Source organism: Corvus kubaryi, unplaced genomic scaffold (genome assembly GCF_017639235.1).
Source record: "Corvus kubaryi isolate FWS band 111438036 unplaced genomic scaffold, C.kubaryi_AGA036_p1.0 37300, whole genome shotgun sequence".
In the NCBI taxonomy this organism is placed as follows: domain Eukaryota; kingdom Metazoa; phylum Chordata; class Aves; order Passeriformes; family Corvidae; genus Corvus; species Corvus kubaryi.
Genome location: NW_024581093.1, coordinates 18,053,442 through 18,080,623, shown reverse-complemented (window position 1 = coordinate 18,080,623; position 27,182 = coordinate 18,053,442). Strand labels below are relative to the sequence as shown.

Here is a 27,182-nt window from a genome sequence, read left to right as displayed (position 1 = left end):
AATAAGCGGCGGGGCCGGGGGCCAGCGCTGGGGGGGCCGGGGGAGCGTGACGGGAGCCCCGCGGCCGCAGGGACAGGAGAGCGGGGCTGAGGCAGAGAGGGGGAGCGGGGACCGCGGCTCTGCGGGACATCCTCGGGGCCGGCTCCGGCAGAGGCGATCTCGTGTTTTTTCGGCTTTTATTTCTAAAGATTGCTTAAAATATATCTACGGTGGTAGAAAGGCTTATATAGAATGCAGCAATCGATTGTGATGAGAGTTAGTTGAAAAGTAATGTTTTGCAGTAATGTGGCCTCCTATGAGGGGGAACTTTAAATGTTCCTGCCTGTGGTTTAGAAATCATAAAAGCTGTTCTCTAGAAGGTAGGATGCTCGTGGTGGTTTAGAATGAAATTGGCCTTTAGGTGTAACAGCAGCCCTGGTTTGTAAATAGCCCGCATTTGCCGGGGCCGTCGGTGCGGATGTGCTGAGCTCATGGTGCTGTCACAGCCTGCGCTCGCTCCGTGCCGCGGGATAACGCGGCTGCTCTGCTGCTTTTCCAGGTCCTCCATACTCAGTGAAGTCTCTACACGGTCCAGATCTAAATTGCCATCGGGCAAAAATATTCTTGTTTTTGGTAAGTAACACATGCAGCCAGTTGGTTGTGGGTTTGTTGCTTTTTTATTTGTAGAAACAAAGTGTGTTTCAAACAACGATTGGAGCAAACTGACACATGGGTTTGTTACAATTGGGTTATGTAATTTGATCTGTGGTCTTGTCTTCATGCTTATAGATTTTCTTTCTCTTTGATTTACACTGTTAGATTTATAGCCTATTTTAAATAATGATGGAGAAGAAGATAGTTCTTCATTCTTATTGTTCTGCTATAAACCATTGGATTTAGATGAAATACTTGAAAGAGAACAGCACATAAGTGTGATTTAGAAGTGTACAAGTGTGCTTCTCATTAATCAAGCAAGTCGTGAAAAAGTCTTTTTTATGAAGTTAAATGTAATTCTGAAGGTGTCTTTTTTTCCTGTACAAACTTACTGGCAGGTGATGATGGTTCAGGTAAAACCACACTTATGGCTAAAATACAGGGAGCAGAGCATGGCAAGAAAGGAAGAGGACTGGAATACTTGTATCTGAATATTCACGATGAAGACAGAGATGGTAAGTTTCTTCCACATGTAATCTCTTTAATTAAGTAGCTGACATGCTATTTTAATAATTGTGGTTTGATGAGTGCATTCTGGGCTGCACTCAAGTAGCTGATTCAGCATGGTGCTGTGAGTTTTAGGAGCTGTGTGCATTTCTGTGGAGGGAAAGGTGTTTCCCAGTCAGTGTCTGTTCTCCCTCCTGCCCTGCTGACAGCCTGACCTGTGGGTGGGCAAAGGCAGCTCTGGGGATCCCTTCACTGGCAGGGGAGATCCCTTTGCTGATGGTGACTTCGTAGGAGCTGTAATGGCATTGCTGTGGCTACTTTGTGACTAGAGAAAGTGAGTGATACATCCATGAGAATTTCGTGCTCAAGATGGATTTCTGGGCACAGAGGTTTGGTGTTTCTCGTGGGGGCTGTGTGTGGAATTTTGGTTAGCTATAACAGATGTTTTGCTGTAGTTGACTGAGTGAAGAACAGAACTTAAAGTCAGAAGTAGTATTTCCTTTTCTCAAGTTGGAGCTGGTCTCTTTGCCCCTTGTCTTTGTGTTGCTGCTGCTGATTGCTTGTCTCTACTGTATGGAGGGAGATTATGCCGAGAGTCCATTTAAAAGCAGGTATCATTATTTGTATTTTTGGGAACGTTGGGGACAGGAAGAGATGGGGAGTGAGTTTGTTATCTTTGCTCCTTAATCTGCCTCTGCTGATCTCATTTTGGGCAAGCTGCTAGACCTCCTTGGGTTGGTTTGTCTTTGAAAATGGGGAATGACGGTGTTCCTATTCATGACTTCCTTCTGAGTTCATAAGAGGGAAGCACTGGTGGTGGTTTGTCCCTGTTTCTGAAAACAAGCAGACTAGGAAGATCCTATAATGGTATTTTGAAACTGGAGATGCGCTGAAGGCTTGCAGGAGTGATTAAGTGCCATATGTGACTGGTTGTTATGGAGATTGGTCCTGCACTCACGTGGCAGGAAGCTGGCTTTGGATACTAAGTTAGGCACAATGCAAGGATGAGTACATTGTCATGTCTTCCAGTGGCCTCCTTGCAGCTCCTAAAAATCTTTTGGGCTGTAATTTTGAGTGCTGAGCCATTCTTGGCTTCTTCAGGTTCTGGGTGTGCTTTTTCACTATGCACAGTCTGCTTTAGTGCTGCATAAAAACTTCAGGGGGGAAAAAGCCCCCTATGGTTGGAGGGCTGGGACAGCCTATGTCATCCAGCCTCTTGCAGCCTCAAAGGAGATGGTATTATGAGCAGAAAAATGTTTGCTGTGCTATTTTTCCTGGGGTTACCTATCAAACCTCTAGTATATCCCTACACGGAAAATATTCTGGGGCTATTCCTGAGTGTCTGAAAGCGATAAGTATTTGAAGTGATTAGGAGAGGCCTGTCATAAGAACTCAGGCAGCACTAGCAGGGAAAAAAGAGATCTTTTTGACTGACTACGGGCTCAGCTGGCCAATTCAGGTCTTCATGCATCCCTCTAATGGGTGTGTTGGGAGCTAATAATACGTGCCTTTTTCCTTTCTGTCTCATTAGTGTCATCCACAAGCAAAATAAATAGCAAAGTGGGTCAGGACCTCCCAGCAGGCAGAGATAACGCTCTTTCTTCTCTAGGACAGGTTTGGATTTGGTTTTGAAACTCTCTGTGTGCTTCAGATGAGTGTATGCTCATATACCGATTTAGGAACAAAGCCTTTATAATTGATCCACAATTCTTGGAAGCCATAAAGAAGCTGAGGGTAGGCATTCAGGAGCTCAGGAGCAGATGAGTGATTCTGAGGGTCTCAGCTTTTTGTTATACTCCAACCTAGCCAAGACCAGATCACAAGGATTTCCAGGGGTGCCAGATCAACACCGGTAACTGAAACTTTGCAGTGGAGTGAGATGATCTCAGCTTCTTTCCCAGGTGGTAGAAGATTTATTTGCTCTCTTTGCCTTATTCTTCTTCATTTCAGACCAGTTTACTCTGTCCAGGAGAAATATTTTCCTCATAGTGCCGAGTCATTCATTATCTACCTCCCACTTCCCCTTGGAAACCTTAAGGAAAATCTGTGTTGTTTCTTATGCCATGGTCTCCCCACCTCCTTCCTCTTCAAGGGATGTTTGAACCTGGCTCCTCCTACATTTAAAGTAGGATTTTTCTGGATTGCTCAATGCAATCTTAGTTTACAGCTACTTTCCTCCTAAAGATCAGCTCAGCAGTTAAATTGTCCTTTTCAGTTTGTAGGAAAGTTTAACAAATGCCCAGAAAGCATCTCTGCCTTGCAGGCCCCCTGTGGCTCACAGAGGTGCCCACTGACTGTCTGGTTTTCCCTGTCCCCTGCTGGTTTCTTGGCAGCTGGATGCACATGGGCACTGTGCTTGTGTCCAGCAGCTCCAGGTCTGTCAGGTGTCCGCTGCTCGGTGTGACGTGTGGGCTTTGGTCCCCAAGGTTCAGGGTCACTTAGATTCTAAGTCTGCTACTGAATCTCTGCCTGGGTACTGTCCCAAATGCTGCCTACACCAAGGCATTTGCTCAAGAAGAGGTTTGGAGATGCCTGAGAAGCAATCCTGGGAGAGAGAGGATTCTCCTAAATCCCCAGCTACATTATCCTTGGAGCATATGGCTGCTCCTGCATACATGACACCATAGTTCATCTGGATGAAAGCATTTATAGCACTGGCTTGAAACTTAGCTTGGAATATTAAATGATCTTGGAGCTCGGGCACCAGAGTCTTCCATTACTGGAATTTCTCAGGGAGTGTGACAAGTTTTAGTTTTTTGCCTGTCTTTATGATGAACAGATGTTTTGTGTCTCTGTTGGTTAGTCTGCTTTTGAGGACTGAGAATCTGAATTTGTAGGAGGTAGAAGAGAAGCTGTGCATAATTTTCCTGAAGGATCTGTGTTTCCAGAGTAGCTTTCAGAGGCCCTTGCAGGGCTAGGGCAGAGTTACAGCGGGGATGTAGAGCAGAACAGGGAGCCAGACGGAATGGACTGGTCTGTGCTGTGTGTGTCAGCTGGAGTCACAAACACCACAGGGACATTTCTGAACTGCCCAGGCTGCAAATGCACCTTGGCTGTGCCTGGTATGCCTGGGAAGAAGAGCCATTCTGGGCTTGCATTCTTACTTGTAACAAAATCAAGGAGTCCTGGGTTTTGCCTCAGGTTTGGTCTGGCCTTAGTCATACCATATGCATATTCCAGCTGAACTGGTTGTTCCAGGTTGAGCCAAGTCTTGCTGCTGCACTGTTTCTAATGGGAAAATTGTCTTTTCTTTTTTTTTTTTATCCACATCTTTAAAGTGGTTCTCTTGGAGGTTTTCTCCTTTTTTGCTTCTTTTCACAGCTTGAGCAAGGGATATCTAATTGCCACTGATATCTTTTGGATAAATGTAGATGTAGTTGCAGTTCACAGAATCAACCATGTGCAATAAAATTCATCAAAGCTGGAAAATCTTTTTCAGGACTAAAGGGATAATGGAATATTGACAGGATTTAGACATGTGGTTTTAGCACCTTTTGTAATAGCCTGTAATAAGTAGCCCCTGCTTTTCCAACAGGATCTGGTAATTGTTTGCTCTGTTTTTGTATCTTGTGTCATGGCCAGTAAGAAGGGCCCAGTTAACATTCATGACTAAGTAGGAGCTTGACATGGTGCTGACAAAGCTGAATTTGCCATCAAGTCCTTGCCAAATTGTGAGCACCCAGTACTGTATTTTTAAGTGTGTTTTATGTTTTAGCAAGTGTAAATCACAAGACATACCTCTGTCCTGTAAGAAAAAAAGCAAAACCTTTCCTTTTCCTACAGTGTTACATTTTTTTGTTAAAGTACATTTTAACATGAGTGCAAGGCTTCCAGGCTTCCTAGCAGGCTGGTTTTGGGTGGTAGTTCCAGCTGCATTCTAGTTCCACCTGTATTCTAGTTCCAGTCTGCATTCCAGATGTTGAGCAAAAATTAAATCCTTAAGGGGGGCAAAGGTGCTTAGCAAACAAAACACTTTTAACCTCAGATATTGGCTTTAAAAAGTGACTTAGAAGCAATGAATTTGGAAATTATTAATTTTTGTTATTTGCCAAAGTGTGAAAGCCTTTTCTGCAGTCAGAGTACTCCCCACAGGAGAATCCATCAGTGCTGATGAGAGCTGTAAACTTGCATAAACTATGGATAGATTTGCATTAGGTTTTCAAAACTTCCATTCATGCTCCAAGGAGACAGTTGTACATACACACAGTTCATGTCTATTAATAACCTTGAGCTCATAGAAAGCTCACGGGGTTTTTATTTACTGGGAGGCTGCTGCTTTAGGGCATGTACAAAGGATGCTTCTAGAATGCAGGGTCCTGCACAGATGTTTTGTTTACTGTTGTGTAATAGCAAACATGTAAATGTGTTCACATTGTGTCCTACCTTGCTTTCTGTTTTTCCAGACTTTTCCTAGACCTTGCCTCTGACATCAGAGGTCTTTGGGAGCTTTAGATTCAGACCTCCAGTGCTGTGGGAATCCCTGTGGTGCCAGTGATTGGTGCCCTGGAGGGGGGCAAGAGACGGGGAACAGTGCTGGGTGTGCACAGGTGCATTTCTGAGCTCCACAGGGATTACCCTGACTGATGGCTGGAGGGTGGATCGAGGGGTGCAGCTGGAGGAAGCAGAGCTGTAAGTTCACAGCGTGGCTGCTGGTCTGATTATGTGATGGCTGATGTTGGAATGCCTTAGGACAGCCCAACAGAACTTAGAACAAATGCTGAATGTGGACTGCCCACATACAGCCCCTTGATGAGATCTGTCTGCAACTGGGCTGCTCAGTAATTTTGTCCAAGGTCTGATTAAACAGGTAGGATGTATGTATCTGTCATCTTTTCTTCTTCCAGATTTCCTAGGCAAGCTTTTGCCTGTTTCTGGAGTCAGGAGAGATGGATTCCTTCCTGGAATAAAGTTGTGATAGCCATAGTAACTGGATCTATTTTGTGAAGCTGAAAGATTCAGGACACGGAAGTACGGTGAGGCAGGGTAATTATGAAGCTCAGTAGCTGCTTTGAAAATCTGGGTTCTGCAGTGCCTGGTTTGCAGATCTGTGTGTTTCAGAAGTCACATATTTTGTATGTAGTGCAAGAGAGACTCGCTGTTCCCTCTGGATAGCTGTAGTAAAATAGGGAATACTTAGGAAGAGTCTAAAAGATAGAATCAATGAAGTTGTTCCTCTTCAGCAGGAAGTTCTGATGATAATGTAATTATTTTCTTTCTTTCTTTTTTTCTTTTTTTTTTTAAATTTGGAAGAATTGGTTGTTCATGGTACCTAATACATAATTTCTGGAGCAAACTCTTTTTTCAGTTCTTATATTCTTGCCAAGAATTCAGTTTTGGGGTAAAATGCCAACTTTCTGTCCCAGCTGATCCCCCTCTACTTTGCCTTGCATTCCACCAAAGTATCCAGCCACTATCAAAACACTTGTGGGAGAGATACAAAAGCTAAAATACCAGGTCGTTTCTCCAGTGCTCATTTTGTCAGGAGCCTGCAGAAGGAGCCAGTGTTAAGTCAGTGTGAGTTAAGAGCAGATGGCACAACCTTGCTGGGAAGGTGGGAAGTTCATCCTGTATTTGCTTCTCCCACTCCTGTGCTAGAAACCTAAGCTGCTTATTGCTAGTATCTTGTTTGCAGCTTATTTCTGCTGGGAGGTATCTCGAGTGTGTGAAGCCAGCTTATGTGTCTGGGAGACCCCGAAGGCAGCGTTCATCCCCTGCTGGCCTGGGGCAGGGCCACCCCTTTGGGCCTGCACTTCCACATCCCCTGTGTTCTGGCTTCACTGGCTTCACTGTGCATATTCTAAAGCAGGACTGTTGTGCAGCAATTAAAAACCCTTGTGAGAGCTGTTCTGAGTAAAAGCCCAAGAACAGAAATGATTTTTTTTAAAGGAAAATGTTCTGAACCCAGAAAGGAAAGCATCTACTGAGTAATGTAGGCATTTACACAGGAACCAGGCAAAGTCTGCAGGTAGCTGGGTCTGCTCCTTGCACTGAGAACTGATGCTCTCATCTGGTCATTCCTAGCCTGGCAAAGCCAAACCCTGGCATCTGCTGGGTTCCAACTGTGCCTTTTCCTTTCAGATCACACTCGCTGCAACGTCTGGATCCTGGATGGAGACTTGTACCACAAAGGGCTGCTGAAGTTTGCAGTTTCTGCTGAATCCCTGCAAGACACCATCGTGGTCTTTGTAGCAGACATGTCTAGACCTTGGACTGTTATGGAGTCTTTACAGAAATGGGCCAGTGTCTTGCAAGAACACATTGATAAGATGAAAATTCCTCCAGAAGAGATGAGGCACATGGAGCAGAAGTGTAAGTCTTTGTGCATCTGTACATTCCTGTTGGTTTTTTCATTAGCTCTCACAACTTTTGATGGATTCCTTTGGGTTAGTGTTTTGAGAATGGGTTGGTTAAGACTTACTTTGAAGTTGTGTGCAAGTCTAATTCAAATAGACTGTGTTAGGCTTTAAAACAACTCTTCCAGTTTTGCTGTGCTGACAAAACATCAGGTGAATTATTGGTCTAGATCCTGGGCAATAATAAGATTTTGATAATTTGATTTTTAAAAGGGGCAATTTAAAAAAAGTAACTCAATAAAATGACAGATTCACTTTTTAGAAAACGGTGACAAAATTCAGTGATGAAGTGAGCTGTCTGCTTTCCTGTGATACCTTAGCCAGGTCCCACTCTCATACTGTGCTTGTATTACAGAAGGTCTCTTTGCCCTTGTTCTTCTGGTGGCTCAGACTGTGATCCTGGTGCAGCTAATTGTGTCTCACTACAGCCATTCCTACCCTGTGACTTTAGGAATGTTGTGTATAAATTAACCTTCTTTCCTGGCATATCTGTGGCAGAAAAGAATCTGGCACTGGCAAGCAGTCATTGTTGCAGCTCCTTTCCTGAGGTAGTTTTGAATTTTTCTTGAGATTTTTTTTTTTCTGTTTTCATATTGAATTACTCCAAAATAAATTCCTTTAGTGGAAAAGACCTTAGCAACTTCCAGTCCTTTTCAGATGAAGTAGATTCAGACTGATTCTCTCTGGTTGCTGCTTTGCCTCTGGGCTGGTGGCTGTCTTTGCTGGAGTGTGGAACCCTTGGAAATATGGTCTGGTGGCTTCCTGAGGGTCACTTTAGGGAGCAGTGTGATCTGTTTGGCCTGTGAGCACTCAGGTGTATTTGTATAGCTGATAATCCTTTCTGAATGTTAAATATTATGTTCCCAGAAGCCTTGTGCCTACAGCATACCAGCTAGAGTTTAAAATTAATGATTGAAACCACCCAGGTTTGATCATCAGGTTATGTTTAAACAAAAAGTAAAATATGAGGATTTTTATGGGAATAATTGGGGGGAGGTTGTTTGTCAGAGATTTTTTGGGAATGGGAAGTGGAAAGGCAGTTCTGGTATCAAAATCCAACAGCTAACCCATTTTTTACTTTTCTGAGACACAGCAAATGCTATGGCAATCCAAGTAAAGGGGGACTTTGTGCACTTAAATTTTCCTTTTGAAAAGAGAAGCTTTTCAGCCTTCCCTTCATGGTGCACTCTGTGAAGGAGCTATGGCAAAGCTCAGGCACCCTGTTTGAGGAACTTAGAAGACTTTCCAGTAGTGGTATCCTAGAGAATCTAAATTAAAGTATCATAGAAACTCCTGGTTTCTTGTGAGCTCTCCTGGAGTCAAGGGAAGAGAAGATGGGAGAGGGGCCAAGTTCCTCCAGCACAGCTCCAGTGCCATCCCCTGGCTCAGTGGGGGCACACAGGGCCCTGATGTCTCCTGTTCTCAGGCCCTGTGTGGGACACTTGTGTCACCTGGATACATCTCTGGCTTCTTGCAGACTGTCCCTAGGGCCAGCTCTGTGCTCAGAACATCGGCCACCGTGGCTTGTAATTCTCTTAGCAGCTCATGCTGAGGAAAGGCCCATTGTAAGTGTGTCAGGATAATGGATTGGGCAGGGTAGAGCACACGTGCCTGGTGAATGCCTTGGGACTGCTGCCCATGCTAGCTGAGCGTCTCCTTACTGAAATCCTGCTGCCTGTGCCTCTTGGGGTGGGCTGCCACTTAGAAAATGAAGTCACTGGGTTGCAACAGGCCAAATATGTAAAAACCAGGATAATAAAGTGCACATGAGGGCAGTAGGAACATAGAAATGGAGTGCAGAGTGATGGGATGTGCTGAATTAAAGCCCCCTGCAGCATAAGACATGGATGTGTTTCCTGGCTTCACCTGCAGAATATTCCCTTACTCCTGCTCCTCCATCCCGAGCTGAATGTCCACAGTGCTTTCCCTGGCTGTCACACACAGCACCAGGAACCCTGGGGAAACACTGCCCAGTCCTGTCCCACTGGCATCTGATGCCTTAGGTTTTAACTTTTATATTTTTCAAATCCTGTACTGCTTGGTATGTAACTCTGAAGTTTCTTGTAGCCTGTTAATTTCTGTCCTGTCGTGCCAGGCAGACATAACAAAGCCTCTCCAGGCCTGCTCTTCAAGGACATCCAGACCATCCTAGGCCCAAAAAGTACAAACCAAAGAGCCTCTAAGGGGGGCAAGCTGAGGGGAATTACATCATTAAACTGAAGCTTTAATTGGAGAATTAACCCTGCTATGCAAATAAACCAAACCTATAAAAGTGTGAAGAACTCGTGACCTGTTGTCCATCTTGGGGTCCATCTGGGCAGTGGCCTCTGGCCCCCCAAAGACCTTTGAAGGCCTTTCAAATAAATACCTACTTTTATTCTCTTACTCCTGTCTAGTCTCTCTTTCTAGGAGGCCTCTTAAGGCATCACATCCACCTGAAGTGCTGCAAGGCTGTTCCTTCTCCAGTGCTAAGATCCTAAGAGTTTCCAGAGGTCCCTTTGTTACCTCACTCTTCTCAGTGGAGTTGGACTTTGGACTGCTTGTCTCTGCTGGCAGGGTTTGTGAGGCCTTCCTGCACCCAGCCCTTGCTCCTGTGTTTGCTGGTTGAGATACTGACTCTTGGCTTGCCTGGGTGGGTGAGAAACTTCCCTTTGGGAGTTCAAGAGCCTCCAGAATGGGCAGCAGGACGCACATGGAAGCAACAGGCTGCCTTGCTCGGAATGTACCCAGAGCATTGTCTGCCTGCACTCACTGCCATCAGCGAGCTGCTCTGGAGGTTCCTTGCTAAGAGCTTGGCTTATGTGAAGTCAAATACATAATGTCAACTATACTAATTTAATTCAGGCTCAATTGTGATAAATCATTATTTAAATAACACATATTTGAATAATTATTTCAGGGGAGATGTGAATGTTGCCTCCCCTATTTAAGACAGCAGAGCAGATAAGGCAGCTGTCAGAAATCAAGAGCTGCAGAAAGGAGCTGTATTGGTAAAATAGCAATTATACCAATGACCCCTGGGGTGTTTGAAGCTAAAGAATTGAAACACAGTAATATTATTTTGCAAATTGTGTACTGTCCCATTCAAGCAGAATTAATTTCAGAATACCTAACTTTTTTCTTTTTTAGTCTGACATAGAGCTGAAAGATTTCTTAAGCTAAAAGATAAAAAAAAAAATGTATCCAGGCATCTTTTGTCTAGGAATTCTTTTCACAAGACTAAAATTTTTAATGATCAATAAAGATAGGGCTAAAAGTGATTGTAAATAGAGTGTAAATATGGATTGATATTCTTAGAAAAATACTCTATTTTCTCATTCTGCTGTTCAGGGCCTTTGTAGTATTTGCCTGCATTTCCACATGCAGTTAAGGAGCACTCCAAGCCTGAGCATCTTATTGTTGCTGGAACAATCAAACCTAAGAATAATCATGGATTGCTGTCTCAGTGCTTCCAGTCAATGCATGTCCTGAGTGATGCAGCAGTTTTTGGTGGCATTACCTTGCAGTGCCTCGTGTGAACAACAGCAACATGAACAAAACAGTTTGCTGGAACCTTGCTGTTGTTTGCTCTGTTCAATGCAAAACTCTAAAAAGCCACAAGTTTGGTAGATAAATCAGCAGTCCGTAGTGGAGGTGTGATTTTAATGGCACATCATCACCTGGTGAGAATTTTTTAAACATAATAGGCCATTCTGAGTACTCAACCTTAGTGATGGGTGGCAGAATATTACAGATTTGCCTGAGGAACTGTTGTTTTTCTGGCTTCCTATTTTATGTGCATCATCTTAGGTGTGTTTCCTGTTCAAAAACCTTAAACCAAAGTAATTTTCACTACTTCTTAATAAAGAAAAGAGTTGTTTTCCATACCATATAGAAGCTGATTCCTCAATTAGAACTGTGTGGAGGAGAAAATATTCATAGCTTGCTAGAAAAAAGGAAAATGAAAAGCTTATGTGAGCTGTTTGGATGCACAACTTTATTTCCATTAAATATGGATACTTTATATCCAGTAAAAGCCTGAGAGTGGAGCTCAAAAGAGAAATAGCTGTGGGAGGTAAGAGAAAGTATGAAATTGCTGTGTGTCAAAGAAGTGCTTTAACTGCAGTAAGCTGCTTTATTACCTTGTGAGAGTGCAGTTCATTCACTGGGGCATCTGACAGTACCTGGGGTACAGGTTCACTTGGATTTAGCAGGACTAAGTTCTGAATGGGAATGGGGGTTGAGTGGAAGCCTTGAGCAGTGTTTAAGCACCTACTGCTGGCAGGCACTTACACTTGTTTCTGAGTTAAAGTGGTTTCTGTGTGCTCAGGATGCTGTAGTCAGAGGTTCTTGCTCTAGCTGTTACCTTCTGTCACTCAGGTAGTTGTTTGTTCAGGAGTCTTGTGTCCCATTGCTCAGTGTCTGGCAGGGATTAGTGCTGGGCCCAGCTCCACAGGGAAGGGTTTTCTCCCTCCATGTGTGAGGTGTGGCCTTGGTCAGCAGTACCCAGCAGCAGCACTCCTGGGGAGAGGGGGGAGCTGGGAGTCGTGGCTCTCTTCATTCCCATTCAGCAGAAATTCATGAGGAGAAAATTCGTGAGGATGAAGCCATCAGACTTCTGAAATTTCCGTGTTGCATTTGCTCTTATTTACATTACTAAAATTCTTAGAGCATCTTTTGTTTTCTCATGTTGTTGAGTGTTACTCTTTTCAGGAGAGGCTTTTATTCCCCTAATTTGGAGGGGTTTATGCCCCCATGTATCTCAGTGAAGAAAAGATTCTTTTGCTTTGATACGAACAAAAGCCAGGAAAGGAATCCTGTCTGATTATAATGCTGTGGTAAATTGAGAGCTGTATTGTCAAATAGTCTTTTCTGTGTGATGAAGTCAGAGAGGCTCATCTGAACCATTGTGGGAGATGCAGATGGTATTCTTTAAATTGCTCTAATACACTTGGCCTCAATAGTAAATAGTAATGGGAAAGCTAATAAAAGTAAAGAAGCACTTCAGAAAAACCCTTTTCTAGTTAAAGGCTTTTGGTGAGATAGTAAACACATGTTATGGGCAGAATGTAGAATGGAATTTTGATTTGCTGTCGCTGACTAAGAAACAGTCCCGGAGGAAGCATCCCTTGGAGCACTGCTGTTTCCTCTCCACCAGACGGCACTGCCTCCCCACGTTTAAAGCAACTGCATTCCTTTTTCATTTGTTTGTGTTTCCTTGCACCCTGGCATATATTGAATTGGTGATTGGGAGTCTTATGGTCTATATTTAGTCTGGGGTTTTTAAGCTTTTCTCTGGAATGGAGCTCTCTTCTTTTCCACAGGAATCACACAATTTTATATTTCAGCTAAACATTGTAGATTGTGCAGCTCTGAACAGAAGAGTTTTTCTGATTTGTTCTTCCTTTCACACACCCATTCTATTGCAGGAATGGTTCCTATTTTGAAAATGTACTATGATTTCTTTTTGCAAGGTTTGTAGAAGAAAATTCCCTGAGGTTTTACCATTTGCTAACCTCAGGAGGCCTGCAGTGCACTGCACTTCCTTCCCTGGCACAGGTTGTGCTGAGCAGCCTCTCTGTGTGGCTGGACTAGAGACTGGTGGCTTTTCTGAGGAGTTTTCCTTACTGTCCCTACAGTCACTCTGCTCCCACTGTTTCTAAAATAAAGGTGCCTTTGTGGGAGCACATCATGGAGTTTGCTTGGCTCTTTCTGCGAGGGTTCCTCATGGCTGAGTGAGGAGGAGGAGGCTTTGGAGGGGGGAGAGCCCTGGGCCTCGGGGCAGTGCTGTGCCTGGAGCAGCCACATCCAGGACACAGGTTTAGCTGGTCTGTGCCTTTGGTCTTGAATAAAAGACATTAAAGTGTAGATTGCAGCCCAGATTTGATAATGCATGTGTGGGCTCACAGAGCATTTCCAGAATGGCCTTAAAATTCCTTAGGTGCCTCAGTATTTGATAGTATTCAGTATTATTGGAACACTCACTGTTGCTGTAAAATTAAAATACTGAAAACATAGAAAGCATCTAGTTTCCTCTGGACCCCACTGTAGTTTTCCAGGATACAACTGAATCTCTTCAGGTAACATGCAGATGCCCTTGAGTCTGGGTTTATGCAGGTAGGTTTTATATTTCTAGCATTGGATGCCTGCAACAGAAATGTAGAGTGATAGGAACTAAAGTAATTGTTCGTAAGAAAAAGTGGCTGTTTCAGGTTGGTGTTTTCTGTGTACATCTATGTTTTCACCATGCTTTCTTCCACAGTAGGTACAAAATGCAGGGTGTAGGCTGTGTTGCTAAACCACATTTATGTTTTCTGTTGTCAACTGTCGTATAATGAAATGTTCAGGAATATGCATTTGTGCATACTATAGCTCTTGCAGATAACTGTGATTATTTGTAATGGTTCCAGATCCCACTTGATTTAACTTCCTGTAATTTTTGATGGGGGAGAGTTGTGGTGTTGGAAAGGGCAACAAAGCTTAACTTGCATTCAGTTCTCATGTAGTAAAAAATTTTTTTAAAAAGTTGAGATTTCTAGTTACTTGTAGATGAATTATGGTTTTAAAAGAACTAGTTCCTTTGTTGTACCCTAAGAGTTTCTCTCTTTTAATAGTTATAAAGGAGTTTCAGGAGTATGTAGAACCTGAAGAAGGCTACCAAGGATCACCACAGAGGAGAGGCCCTTCGTCTGGCCAGGAGGATGAACATGTTTCCCTGCCCCTCGGAGACAATGTGCTGACTCACAACCTGGGCATCCCTGTGCTGGTGGTGTGCACAAAAGTGAGGCTCTGCTTCTGTTCGCTGCTATGCAAGGGTTTCATTGCTCCTCTTGTAGGAGGGATGCTGTCTACAGACATGCAAAATGAGTTCTGGATTAACGGTGAAGGGGTTTGTTTTACAAGTGAGCTTCTGCCATCACCATCAATTTTTACTTTTATGGAATAGTAATAACTTTCTCAATTATCTGTTAATTACTTTAGCGTTTGGTTTATCGGTTTGGTTTTAGAACCAAAATAAATGTGATGGGAGTGTGTAAGATTAAAGAAGGTGGTTTAAGATGTGCTGGGATTAAATGCCTGGGTTTTTCTGGTTTGTTTTCCTGCCTCCCCCAGTGTGATGCAGTGAGTGTCCTGGAGAAGGAGCACGACTACAGGGAAGAACACTTTGACTTCATTCAGTCACACATCCGCAGATTCTGCTTACAGTGTATCCTTTCCTGTGCTGAGGAGATTGCCTCTAATATGGAAGAAAGAAGAGATGTTTTCATGTTGAATTGCACATAAAGTTAATCCAAGAAATTGCTCTGCAAGATTGCTTGGTATTTGCTGTGTAACATTTGATTTTTTGAAAATGTTGACAGGTGTATAAAACCTTCTCTAGTTTTTAAATTGTGCATGGGATTTGGAGCTTTTGTTCCTTTACAAAGGACTGGGTTTACATTTTGTGAAGTGTTCTTTCTTGGTTTTCCCCTCAGAATTTGCAGTTCCCATGTAAGCCTGAGATCTCATCTGTGTATTAAGTTTTTGACTTTTTCCAAGTTAAGTAGGATGCAATTTCCATGTAAGCCTGGGAAGATGGATAACTTTCGTGTATGTCAAGGAAAAGTGCCATGAGTCTTGTCATGTTATATCCCCTCCTCTCCCTGAATGCTAAATTCTCTAGTTTTGTCTTGAACTACTGCTCAAAGCTAAGTCTAGTAGATATAAATCTATTAACTCCTGCTTTGAAATTCTTATTATAATTTAGAAACTGTATCTTACCTAATTTTCCTTAAATAGAAACTCAGATGGGGCTGCCTTGATTTATACATCAGTTAAGGAGGAGAAGAACCTTGACCTGTTGTATAAGTACATTGTACATAAAACCTACGGTTTCCAGTTTACCACGCCTGCCTTAGTGGTAGAGAAGGATGCAGTTTTTATGTAAGTCACTTGGACAAGCAGCATGGTGTCACATTGGTTTTTATTAAGCACTGCATGTAACATGTATATAAAAATAAATGGAATGGTTTGTTGTTCAAAAGCTTAGCATGCAAGTCCTGTGGAATCTCAAATTAAAAAAGCAACTTAGTGCGTAGTACTTGAATCAGACTATACCATTCCAGTTTTTGTGTCCCTGGAATTTAGCTGAGAATTGGGACTGACCTGTAAGAAAGTTGCCTTATTTAAGTAGAGGACAGTGTATAAATGATCTCTGTAGAAGTTACAGAAAAGGCAAAGCTTTCTTCCTTTTTACAGACCTGCTGGTTGGGACAATGAGAAGAAAATTGCCATTTTACATGAAAACTTCACAACAGTAAAACCAGAAGATCCATATGAAGACTTCATTGTAAAACCTCCTGTAAGAAAGGTAAAAAGAGATTATTTCTTCCTGTACCCCAGCAAATAAGTGGAGTTTGCTTGAATAGCTGCTAACGACTATCAATATGGAAGAACTCCAAATATAAATGTAACTTCTTAAAAAATCTAATTATGTGAAACATCAAGCTTTCATTTGCTTAAAATACTGCAAGCAAACTCAGAAACCATGCACCTTATTGAATGAAAGGCAGTCCAGGAATAGCTATTTTACATTTTACCACTTTTGCATGTGTGGGGCAGAAACACACCCAGAAAATGGAGAATTTCTTGTAGGACATTTACATTTGTACATTTGGCATTGAGGTTACCATGCAAAGGCAAAGCAAGGTCATCTCAGGTCTTTGAAGAGATGCTGATGATATCAATATCCAAATTTAAAAAGATGAATGTGGCTACTTACCAAGTGCTCATCTTTTAGGACAGTGCTCACAGGCTGGCATCACTGTTAGTCTGCTCCAATATTTTTTATTTTACAGCATTTTTTAATGACAACTTCTTTAATGTTACTATTATTTTAAATGTGAAAGAACAGTTAAAAAAAAAAAAGTGAACAAGAGTCCTAAAGGTTTGCCTCTCTCTCTTCCCTTTTGATCACCAAAACATAAAATGCAGTTACAGTAATCCACTTCAGATTTTACTTGAAGTAACAAAATGTTTTGTTCAACAGTTAGTCCATGATAAAGAGCTGGCAGCAGAAGATGAGCAAGTATTTCTTATGAAGCAGCAGGTAAGAATGGAAGAATGAAAATAAGTCTTTACTGTGTAAGATTTGACTTTAATTTCTCCCTTGTTATTGCCTTTGGTTTTTCATTCCTCATTTAAATCACCAGGTAGCTGTTTTTCAGCTTTGCAAATTCAGATGTAATTGTGAAGTAAGACTTTATTCTAAAAATACAAGTAGGAAATATGGTCACTTATCTTAGCAAGCTGAAGGGAAGATATGCTGAGAACTGAAAGAATTTACATGTCAAAGGAGAAGAGGAAGAAGAGACTTTGGATTTCACCATAAAGTTGTATTGATCTGTGAAATATAAATACTTTTAAAACCTAACATCTGAGCACTGCAGTTTTCTTTCAGCCAGAGGCTTGAAAGACGAATGTGTCCAATTTGGCTATACTGTAACTTGTTATTTTCTTTATTACTCTAGTTTAAAAAATATAACAATACTTCCCTATACAGGGGATTATAAATGTCCTGGAGGTTACAGACTGGGGTGTCTCTGGTGCTGGCTTTGAGTTCTGAACTGGCTGTGTGAGACAAAGGCCCAAAGCTTATTTACTCCTTGCAGCTCAGTCCTCGGGAGGCAGAGTTGGGAAGTATAGAAATATCAAAGAGGAATCCCGTAAATATCAGGAAAACAATCAAATAAATTAATGGTTACTCAGCTTCACTGTATTTTATTCCTCTGTATTCTTTGAAATATATTTAATATGCTTAATATGTTGTTTTTGCAGTCATTCCTTGCCAAACAGCCAGCAACGCCTACAAGAGCATCAGTAAGTACATCCAAGGAAAAGAGTAGGAGGTGTTTTGTTTCCTTCAAGGGAAAAGGGAATGATTTGAACCTGCTGAGGTCCATTTTTTGTATTTAAATGTAACTACATAATCTCTCCAAACTGCAGAGAGTAAATAAATAAAGAGGCAATATTTTAAAATGTTGCTTGTAAATTCACTGTGGAAACATCTGATTATTGAACAGAAAATTTCCTGCAGTGATTCAGCCTTTCCTGTAGTAGAGGCACATCCCCAAAATAACTGATCTTTTGGGTGCCTGTTTGTTTTCTTTCTCCAGTGTGCATCACTACAGTGCCAATAGAAAGGTTGAAAAAGTAATATGCACGTGACATTAAACTTGCTTTATGTAACTAATCTTTGAAGTTCTTCTCTGATTTGTGTGATTTGGACTTTTTTTAAGGAATCTCCAGCAAGAGGTCCTGCAGGATCCCCAAGAACTCAAGGCAGAGCTGGTCCCGCCAATGTACCCAGTGCCTCACCAATCACATCAGTTAAGAAACCTGATCCAAATATTAAAAGTATGAATGAGCATTTTACTGTTCTATTATGTGTTATTTCCCTTAAAGTGAATCCTCTGCTGTAGAAAGACCTGGGGATTTATTCACTAATAGTATAGTTACTTTAATAACAGAAATGAATTTGTGATATAACTTAGGATTGATTCTTTTCTGGTCATTTATATGACTTGAAATAGAGTTCTGTTACTGCCAAGCAGTCAGACAGAGGTCAACTACATTCTGATTTCCTTAAGTTGCCTCAATACATTTATTATGCATCAGTTGGATTATTAGGGTGGAGACTGCTGTAAACTACAAACAGTTTTATACTTCATATCACTTATTCTGGAATCTACAGTGAACCCCGTTCTATTAAACCCTCTCTGGAATGTCATTTGCTGTAGTAGATGGAGTAACTCAGAAATGAGACCATTCCCTGAGATGCAACTCTGTGGTATTGAAGGGTTTCTTTCCCCTCTGGGCATTAAGGAGGTCTGCAGGGCCAGTGTTGTTTTTTGTTGTGCACTGTAGGGCTGTGCCTCACTTCTGAGGGTAAAATGCTCTTCTGGATCCTGTCCTGTTGCTGAACTGCCAAGTTTTGATTTGTTAAAAGCAGTGTGGCATGAAAGGCTGCACTGGAACATCTGCGCATGTTATTAATGGGCTTATCAGTCTTTGACTTTCATGTCCATACTTAATAATCTTGCTCTTGGCTTCTACATTTATTAAAAACTTAAAAGCATACGAATATTTAGATTAAAATTTCATGACACACACCCCATCATTCCAGAAAAGCAGGAATGTACTTTCAGCCATCTCTGCCTATGCCAAGGTATGCAAAGGACTGGGGTCTTCAAACTGAGCAAGGACAGACTTTCTCAGAGGTTTATTTCCTTGATTAGCAAGAGATTTGTATGTATGTGAAAATAAGTTATAATTTACCAGCTCTAAGTGTTCTGTGTGATCTGTATTTGTTTTTTTATTTAGATAATGCTGCAAGTGAAGGTGTCTTGGCTAGTTTCTTTAACAGTCTCTTGAGCAAAAAGACTGGCTCTCCTGGAAGTCCTGGTGCTGGAGGAGTGCAAAGTACAGCCAAGAAATCAGGTATTGGACTTGTTATTGCACTTGTTTTTAATATTTTATTTGGCACCTTGGTCCATGGGTGTGTCTCTTACACTGGTCAGTAAAGTGACAGACCTTGTCAGATGACAATGCCAAAATGTGCAGTGTTTAAAAAAAGAACTAAACTACTGCAGCTTCACAACTCCAGGGCTTCTGTTAAGCCTGATATAACTTAATTCTTCGAGTGAAGTTGCATTGCTGGGATTCCAGTGACATTTCAGTCTTGATCCTGTGCTGAAAGTGCTGATTTCTTTTTCAACTTCAGAATTCCTTCCTTTCTTGATGCTTTGCTGTTACAAAGGAGATGCAGTTTTTTGGGCTTGGACTGGAGTTAGCAGTGGAACTATTGAAATCTCCCCAGAGTTCAAGCTGAAATGAGTTACTGCTTGTGACAGCTTGAAGGTGTTCACTCAGTAATTATTTAGTTCTTATTGTGATCCAACACAGCTGATAACACTGACAAATGGATGCACTCTGTGTGTGCCTGTGACTGCACTGTGTGAGATCCTTGCTGATAAATAATGCAGCAGTTCAGGTGAAAATGAAAGAAGCCTGTCAGAGTACTTGGTACCTACCCAGACCTTGGTGGTGTAAAATGCATTGTCCACCTGATAGACTAAATTTACTGCTTTGATTCTTTGACTGTTTCTGTTCAATACTGGCATTCCCATCACGCTGAATGTTCAGGAGCTTTCCTTCCAGAATTCTTTCTCTATTAAATTATTGATAGATCACTACTTCTGATCCCAAGCTTGTGCAATCTTGTGGACTTTATTGGTGATGCCAAACCCACAGTTCCTCGTGCTGAGAGGGGAGTGTAAGGCCTAGACATTCTGAACTGGAAATGAGAAATGTCTGCTGCCAGCCACACTGATGGTTCTGCCAGAGAACCAAGGCAGTTGGAGTGTGGGTATTTTTAATTTTTTTTTAATTGGGAAGGTGTATATATGACATTTCACGCTCTGAAAGCTCAAAAATGTCTAGAATTGGACTTACAGCAAGTCAGGCGTGGTTTTTTGTGTGTTTGTTTCAGCAGGATGAATTCTGTAATTTTGTTTTTATTAAATGTATTTATTCTGAAGATAACAAAAGGGATTTTGTATTATGTATTATTTACATAGTAATATTGTATCCATGTTATAAAAATACTGAACTAATTCTTTCATAATCCAGAGTGCCCTCTTCAGTTAAACACTGAAAGGTGTCCCCTGCTTCATCAAATGCAGCCTCGTGGTTTACTCAACACAAGGTCAAAATAACTTTTTATAGAAATAGAACTATAAATATTTTTAGGTACTATTTCATCCATGCTTTTTATCTGAAGCAAAGTCAGTTAGGGAGCACCTGGCAAGTGATTAAAAAGCAAACAAACTCAGAAATAAAAGCTGTAATGTCACCTCTCCAGGAAGCTTATTCCAGCACTTAATTTCTCAGTTATTTTGTTCTCTTGTCCAGTGTTTCTGAATCCCAGTACTCTTGGTCTTGTTTGGGTGGCGATGGAGGTCAGTGTAGCCCCTTTGTGTTTGCAGCAGTGTTTGGGTTTGAAAGCTGCTCCCCTTTGCCTGTGACTTTTGTGTGGCCTGCAAGAGCAGATTTGTGTGCAGGACGTGTTGTTCTGGCTGTGACAGTTCTGTTCCCGTGGGACTCTGCTCAGGGACCTGTTTGCTTTGTGCTCAGGAACAACTGGGGGTGGCAGACCAGGCTTTGCCTGCCCTGAGAAGGGGTGACCTGATCTGTGCTACAGATGTGTTCTGTTCACATCTCTCAGGGGGACATGGGATTGTTTTCATCTGTGTGACACTGAACAGGATTTTTTATAACAATTCAGCCAGTTTAATACATTTTCTGCTTCCTGGTAGGAGGGTTTCTACTCTGTATCAAATGACCTCAGTGTCTCAAAATGTTATGTGTTTCCTTTATCACTGTTTTCCATTCTATCACCATGCACCACTTTGGTAATTTATGTAAATAACTTTTTCCCTCCAATCCTATCTTTCAAAATCTTCTGTTGTCCCTTCAGGCACACTTACCTACATATCTGCTATCTTCAATAGCTGGACAGGGTAGATTGCTGAATAAAAGTACTGACCAGTGCTATGGATAACTAATGGGTAATTTTGTGAATTAAAATCCATTCATTTTCTCTGAAATATCAAGGCTTTTTTTTTTTTATTTCTGTGAAGGTTATGTGAAATGTGATATCGACCACTTCTCCCTTCTCCACAGGACCTGTTATCCTTTCATAGCAATGTGGGTGGCTTGGCAGAACTTGTCGGGAACAGACCCTGTTGGTTGTTGTGCTGGTAGGCTGTTCTAAGCACCTAAAACATACCTGCAATTTCTGGAAAAACTACTAAACTAGTCTGTAATGGGCTTTACTCTTCCCTCTTTCAGTCTTCTAGAACACTCTGTGCCTTCCAGGACCTTTCAAAGATAACAAGTGGCTTTTTCTTTTGCTTTTTTTTCCCTTGTGTCAGCATTAACTTCTAACTGGAATAGATAATTTCTCTCCTGAAACATGTAGAGACAGCAATCATACATCCTTCCTTAACTTCTTGATTTTGTTAGACTAAATTAGACAAGTTCTCTTCTAGTCTCCTGCTAGAGGCTGAGCTCTGTTTTCCCCACTAGTTTCTTCATTAGTTCCCATCATTGGCTTATTCTTGTCTTGAACACGAGTGATCAGAATATTGTATCAGCACTGCAGATCTATCTCATTGTAGTGCCTGCTGCAGCAGTTCTCTTTCTTGGGTGGAAGTGCTTCTGCTGAATGATCTCAAGGTTGGCTTTTCTTGGCTGCATCAAGTTGGCAGCTCCCATTCCTCCCATTTCCTGACTTTGGGAACAGAACAGTCGGCTTTCGCTCGCAGGAGAAGGTGCCTGTTCTTGTCACCTGCTGTGCTCACACCTTAGATGAAGCAGTGTAAGATTAAACTGTCCTGAGAAGGTAAGGGCTCCTTATGCTGCTATCTGAAAAGCTCTTGTTGAGTTTGTGAGGTACCTGGTGCTGGTACCTGATGAAGCGATGACCTGTTCTTTGTGGAAGAGTTGAACAGAACACGTTGGAGAAAGCCTTTTTTTCCAGCAGCACCCTCTGTGTGAGTAAATATACCAAAATTATCTTTATAGGCATTTCAAATATCTAAACTGTTTAAAGAGCCCAACACTTTCAGAAGGTTGATGACAAAAATATTTAGCTTTAAAGAGACCATCTGTTTCTCTCATGGCTATGAATAGCCTGAGGTTGAAACGTTGAGATTCTGTCCCAGGATGAGAGAGACGTTGTGGATCTCAACAATACTGGTCAGCCTAATTGATGGATTGGTTTCTACTGTGACAATTCTACCTGAGAGAAATCTCTCCTCCGGGCAGATGCTGCAGTGTCGTGTCCAGTTTTCCTGCTGTGCACTTCTTCTTGTTTGCCTTTGTTTCTGGACTCTCTTTGATGTCTAGACCACGATATTTCAAAGAACTTCAATTGCTTGTTTCTGTGGTGGATTGTTTTTCTTCATGTGAACTTCTATAGTCACAAAATTATTTCATTTATATTCACAAGAAGATTCTTGCAAATTCAAGGCTGCTTCTCTCTCTCTTCCTGTACAGAGGATAAAGAACACAGGTTCCCTGCTCTCACTCTGATCTAGCAAGAGGAATAAATTGTACAGAACTGGGGGCATGTAATTGTGCAGAACACATCTCACTGAATGAGGCCATCACTCCTTGACAAATTTGTAGGGAAACTGAAAGCAAGTGTCACTCTCATTCAAAATGGAGGGGAAGCTCTTATTTTCTTAAAAACAGCTCCTTGTATTTCTTCTCCTTTGGAAGGTGCTCCCCCGTGGTGGTGATAAAGGGGAGTGTGTTCCCCTGTGTTGGGAGTGTTTTTCCTGTCCACATGAGGTATTTGCTGGACGTTGCTTGGGGTTATTTTGGAGGCCTAAGGAGCCAGTTCATCCAGCATAAAAAACAGTCACAGTTTTTTAGATCTGCTGTTATTTAAGCAAGGATTTTGTGTGGCCTTTATTGGTTTAGGGTTTATGCTTTTTCAGCTCCCAGGTGCTATTAGTCTACATGTGAATTGTTTTGTATTTTAAATTCTGTTACAGTACATTAGTCAATGTACTAATTCCTAAATTTTGCTTAAATACTCCTACTTTGAGTAGATGCTGTTTAGAGTGCTGTGGCTTATAACTAGTGCTTAGGTCTAAAACCTTCCTAGTGATTAAAGGTAACCTTTTAACTTGGTTATGTCTTTGTACTTTGGAAAAAAACACTTAAATCTCTAACAGTCAAATCTTGCCTTCTTAATGTTTTCAGCATGTACCCTGGAAAAAATCCACCTAATATTTCACACACATTTGAGCTGGAAAACAGATGCTTGTTAAATTCTTTGGCTATGTAAGGAAGCTGTACATGGTTATATAATCTACTTTTTGTCTAAAAATATAGCTTTTTAATCTTAAATGCTTGTATGCTCCATGCATTAGGATATATTGTTCCAATTTTAGTGATGAATTTGTCCGTGGGTTTATAATTTTCAGAATCACTGAGGTAAGCTGAGGGTTCAGTTAGGGAATTGTTAAAAAGTTTTGAATCTAATATAAAAATGTAAGATATGCCTTTGCATGAAGTACTTCAGTGTGTCTGGTTCCAATTGAAGAAGTCCTTTGAAATGACTGCTTGGCGATATTACATGAATATGCAATTCCTGTCCCCTTTTTAAGGGAAACATTGGCTGCAGATATGAGAGTTCTCCCTGTTAGTTGTTTCATATTCAAATGCAGTGAGTACAAGTGTGACCAAACAAATGGGATTTTTTTTTAGCAGGTGTCCTACATACCTTGTGTTTAAAAGTTGGTTTAAATAGTCCTTGCTATCATTGCTAATAATAGAATTGTGTATGGCTGATTTTTATGGAAAATTCTAAATACAGTTATTTTAAAATGTTAGTTGCTATCAGCATATCACTGGTGGTGGTGTGCTTTTTGCTGCTGTGTAGTTCAGCATTTCATCTCTTTAAAGTGGATCAAATTTGAGTCTTTATCAGTTTTTACACAGGCAATACCCTGCAATGTGCCAGGCTCTCTGGTCTTGGGGAGGTGGCAAAATAATGAGAAATAAGTAATATATTGTCATATAAAGGTGATTTTTTGAACACCTGTGCTTGTTGGTTAAAACTTACCACTGAAATTTGAATGCTTTGTGTCCTTTTCCTTTCCAGGACAAAAGACAGTTTTGGCAAACGCTCAGGAGGAGCTGGACAGGATCACTCGCAAGCCTGACCCCATGGTAACAACAAATTCTCCTCCAACAGAGAACGAGGCTTGATAGGGCAGAACAATGCAGATGTAAATGACCAAATAACTATGTATAGTGATCTGATAAGACCAGGAATTTTCTGCTATGGCAGATGCTATCAGTTTTCTTGGGGCAGGGGAAATGAGCTTACTACATCATTGCCTTGTCCCAGTAAAAAGTGCACATTCAGGAAGTTTGCATATAAAATCCCTCTGTATAAGATAACCATTTAGAGTTTATATAGGGCAATTCTTTTGGTTTGGAGGTAAAGCAGGTGCAGCTGCATTTCCTGTTGTGAAGAACACAGAGAAGCAAAATGGAGAATTCTTTCAAAAGTACTACTGACTGCACATGAGACAAGAAAGAGAACTGAAACCCTCTTTCAGAGTTACTGGAATTGGCTACTTGTATGTTTGCAATGCATTATATTCTTGGAGTGGTGGTGGTGTAACAGCATTCATTGGGGGAAAGAAGCCGAGGTGGGGAATGGAGCCCTAAAAGGGGAAACAGATTTGGGACAGTGAGTAACCAGAATGTTGGATTGACTGGAGAGGAGCAATGTTGTCAAATCCTGTGTTTCACAGGGGGTTAATAGTCACTGTTTTTAAAAGACTACTTTACATTGGAGAACTCCAGGCCAAACACTAAGAACCACGGGAATTTATTCTTGTTATAAATCTTGTTTTAGTTTTTAAAGAAGTCTTAAGAGTGTGGATGCCCTTTCTGGTGTAGCTGACAAAGGGAGAAACTAAACTTGTTTAGCTCCAAGTGCCTGGCACAGTATGTGATGTGTCTTTAGAAGGTGCTTGAACTTATTGTGCACTGTAGTACAAACAGTCACTGTTCGGTTTTATTTGAAAAACAGTAGTTTGGCAATTTGTATTTAATTTTAAATCCTGTTTCCTGATAGCTTCTGCCTTTTTTATGCCAAGAGGCTGGCCTATGAAGAATGGTGGGTGACGGATCATTTTCCCATAATGAAATGTGCTACAGAACACTCTCAGTATTTTTTTTTTCTTACTTTTTTTGTAACTAAATATCAGCTACCAAGCTAAAATGGATTCCTGCCTTACACCTATGGAGGTTTTTAAAAAAAACTTTCAAGGCCCTAGTTCCAACCACACCTGCTGCAGGTGCAGCCAGCTCCAATTCTGAAGGTAACCTAAAAAGTATGAATGTGTACACGATGGACATCCTGAAGAAGTCGTTTTGTATTTTCTTTCATGTAGCATTTCATTTGGAAAGATGGGTTGTGGTTGTCCCCGTTGCTCTAAGGGAGCCCTGTCCATGGTCACATAAACCATCATTCTGTACAAACAAACACAACTGCTATGGTTACTGAAATGGCACTTTGATTTTATACACAGTATGCTTGTTTTACATGTACACACTACCAGAAATTAAAAATACCAAGCATATTCTGTGCTCTTAATGCTGAAGGGAAAAACCACAATTTGAATTATACAGAGTTTACTTTTTATTGATATGAACTTGTTGTACTAAATCTGATGTCTGGATATAACTTCCCTAATATATATTGTTACTTAAATATACAGAATTAGACTGACCACTAACACAGTGCTGGGTGTTAACCTCAACTCCTACGTTACAGCAAGAGGCTGTTCCTGTAAGCCTGTCTAGACATCTAGAAAGCTAAGAGTATTTACTTGCCTCTTTGACAAACATTAACATGAGTATGTTACTTGTGCCAGTTTTTTTGTTGAAAATACTATATTTTTCTTTTTTTCTTCTTTTTTTTTTTTTTTTTTTACTTTTTTAATAAATGGTATGACCTGAAGTTATACAGTTGTCTAGATAACAGTTAGACTAAGACTGTGGCTGGCTGATGGTGATGTGGATGCACTTCCTGGTGTAACAGGTGCCAGTTGCAAGTTACCACACCAGAAGTAATTACACACTGTCCTCCTGACACTGAGAAGTGAGATTGGAGACTAAACCATCAAAAATTGGACAGGAAAACTTAAGTGTGTGATTGTAATGGGATAGTTTGAAAACCTCAGTCTGAAACTGCCTTTTTTGTCATCTAACCTGATAAGCACTTTTCTAGCAATATGGCTGAAACTTACAATTGAAGTATTTTCCACATGTATGAAAAGGTTAAGTATACTAAAACTGATCAAAACTGTTACTGTGTGATAACTTACCAGCTTTGCAGAGAGACAAAACAGGGACAGATTTCCAGTTTCTAATTGCAAGTGAATGCTCCTAGTTTACTGAAGAGAGGTGTAAGTAATGTAGCATCCTGTGGGTGCCAAAGTCTGCTGGCTTTGGTGAGCTGCACAGTTGTTATTCTGGTGTCTTCAAGCATTGGAACCAAAGGCCAAATGCAAACAGCCTTTACATTTTCAAGTGAAACTTCATTTTATTTGCAGATACACTTGTATGGTAGACTGTTTAAACTATTATATGCCTATATTTATATGCATTATAGTGACTGCATCTACTGTTCATGTTTAAACTAAGAAAACAAAAGATGAACGCATTCAACTTGAAGCAAATAGAGAAGTTTAAAGATTGGCCCTCCATAAAAATGCTGTGGTTATGCTGCTTGATTTTAAGTTTGCACTTTTTTTATTGGCATTTTAAAAAAACCTGTTTAAACTGAACAGAATTTCGTATTTTATTTAATTTAACTACGTTGAAAGTGACTGCTCTGTACATCGTGAACTTAACAATATACATGCTGTAAATGAAAGTTCACTGTCCTGTATACTAAGTTTATTGGTTTTTTCTTCCAACTTACAATTAGGACTGCAAATGTATGAAACAAACCTTAGTCCAGTTGTATGGCTTTAACCAGGTGCAGTATGCAGTCATGTGGAACCTTGCTTTCTAGTGCTGGCAAAACGAGGACGTCTTTAATTACTGGCTTCAATAAACATGAATCCAGACTGC

The 27,182-nt window shown here is 41.1% G+C and overlaps 1 protein-coding gene across 2 annotated transcripts; it reads left to right on the top strand.

Moving 5' to 3' along the window:
* The first annotated feature begins 455 nt into the window (after positions 1–455).
* Positions 456–27,182, top strand: DYNC1LI2 (dynein cytoplasmic 1 light intermediate chain 2). Of its 2 annotated transcripts, none has more exons than XM_042027649.1 (12): positions 456–612; positions 1,032–1,148; positions 7,219–7,449; positions 14,087–14,253; positions 14,586–14,679; positions 15,260–15,395; positions 15,711–15,822; positions 16,501–16,560; positions 17,289–17,330; positions 17,750–17,867; positions 18,834–18,950; positions 24,190–27,182. In XM_042027649.1, the coding sequence occupies exons 1-12, from the start codon at positions 471–473 to the stop codon at positions 24,294–24,296; spliced, it is 1,443 nt and encodes a 480-aa protein (XP_041883583.1). In that variant the 5' UTR covers positions 456–470; the 3' UTR covers positions 24,297–27,182. The 2 variants fall into 2 exon arrangements, with proteins under 2 accessions (XP_041883583.1, XP_041883584.1); XM_042027650.1 differs by having other exon boundaries at positions 21,195–24,261.

Coding starts and splice junctions, on each gene's coding strand:
- DYNC1LI2 (XM_042027649.1), top strand. CDS start 471: ATGGTGCTGTCACAGCCTGCGCTCGCTCCGTGCCGCGGGATAACGCGG. Junction 15,396..15,710: donor GAGAAGGATGCAGTTTTTAT/GTAAGTCACTTG, acceptor TCCTTTTTACAG/ACCTGCTGGTTGGGACAATG. Junction 18,951..24,189: donor AAGTACAGCCAAGAAATCAG/GTATTGGACTTG, acceptor TTTCCTTTCCAG/GACAAAAGACAGTTTTGGCA.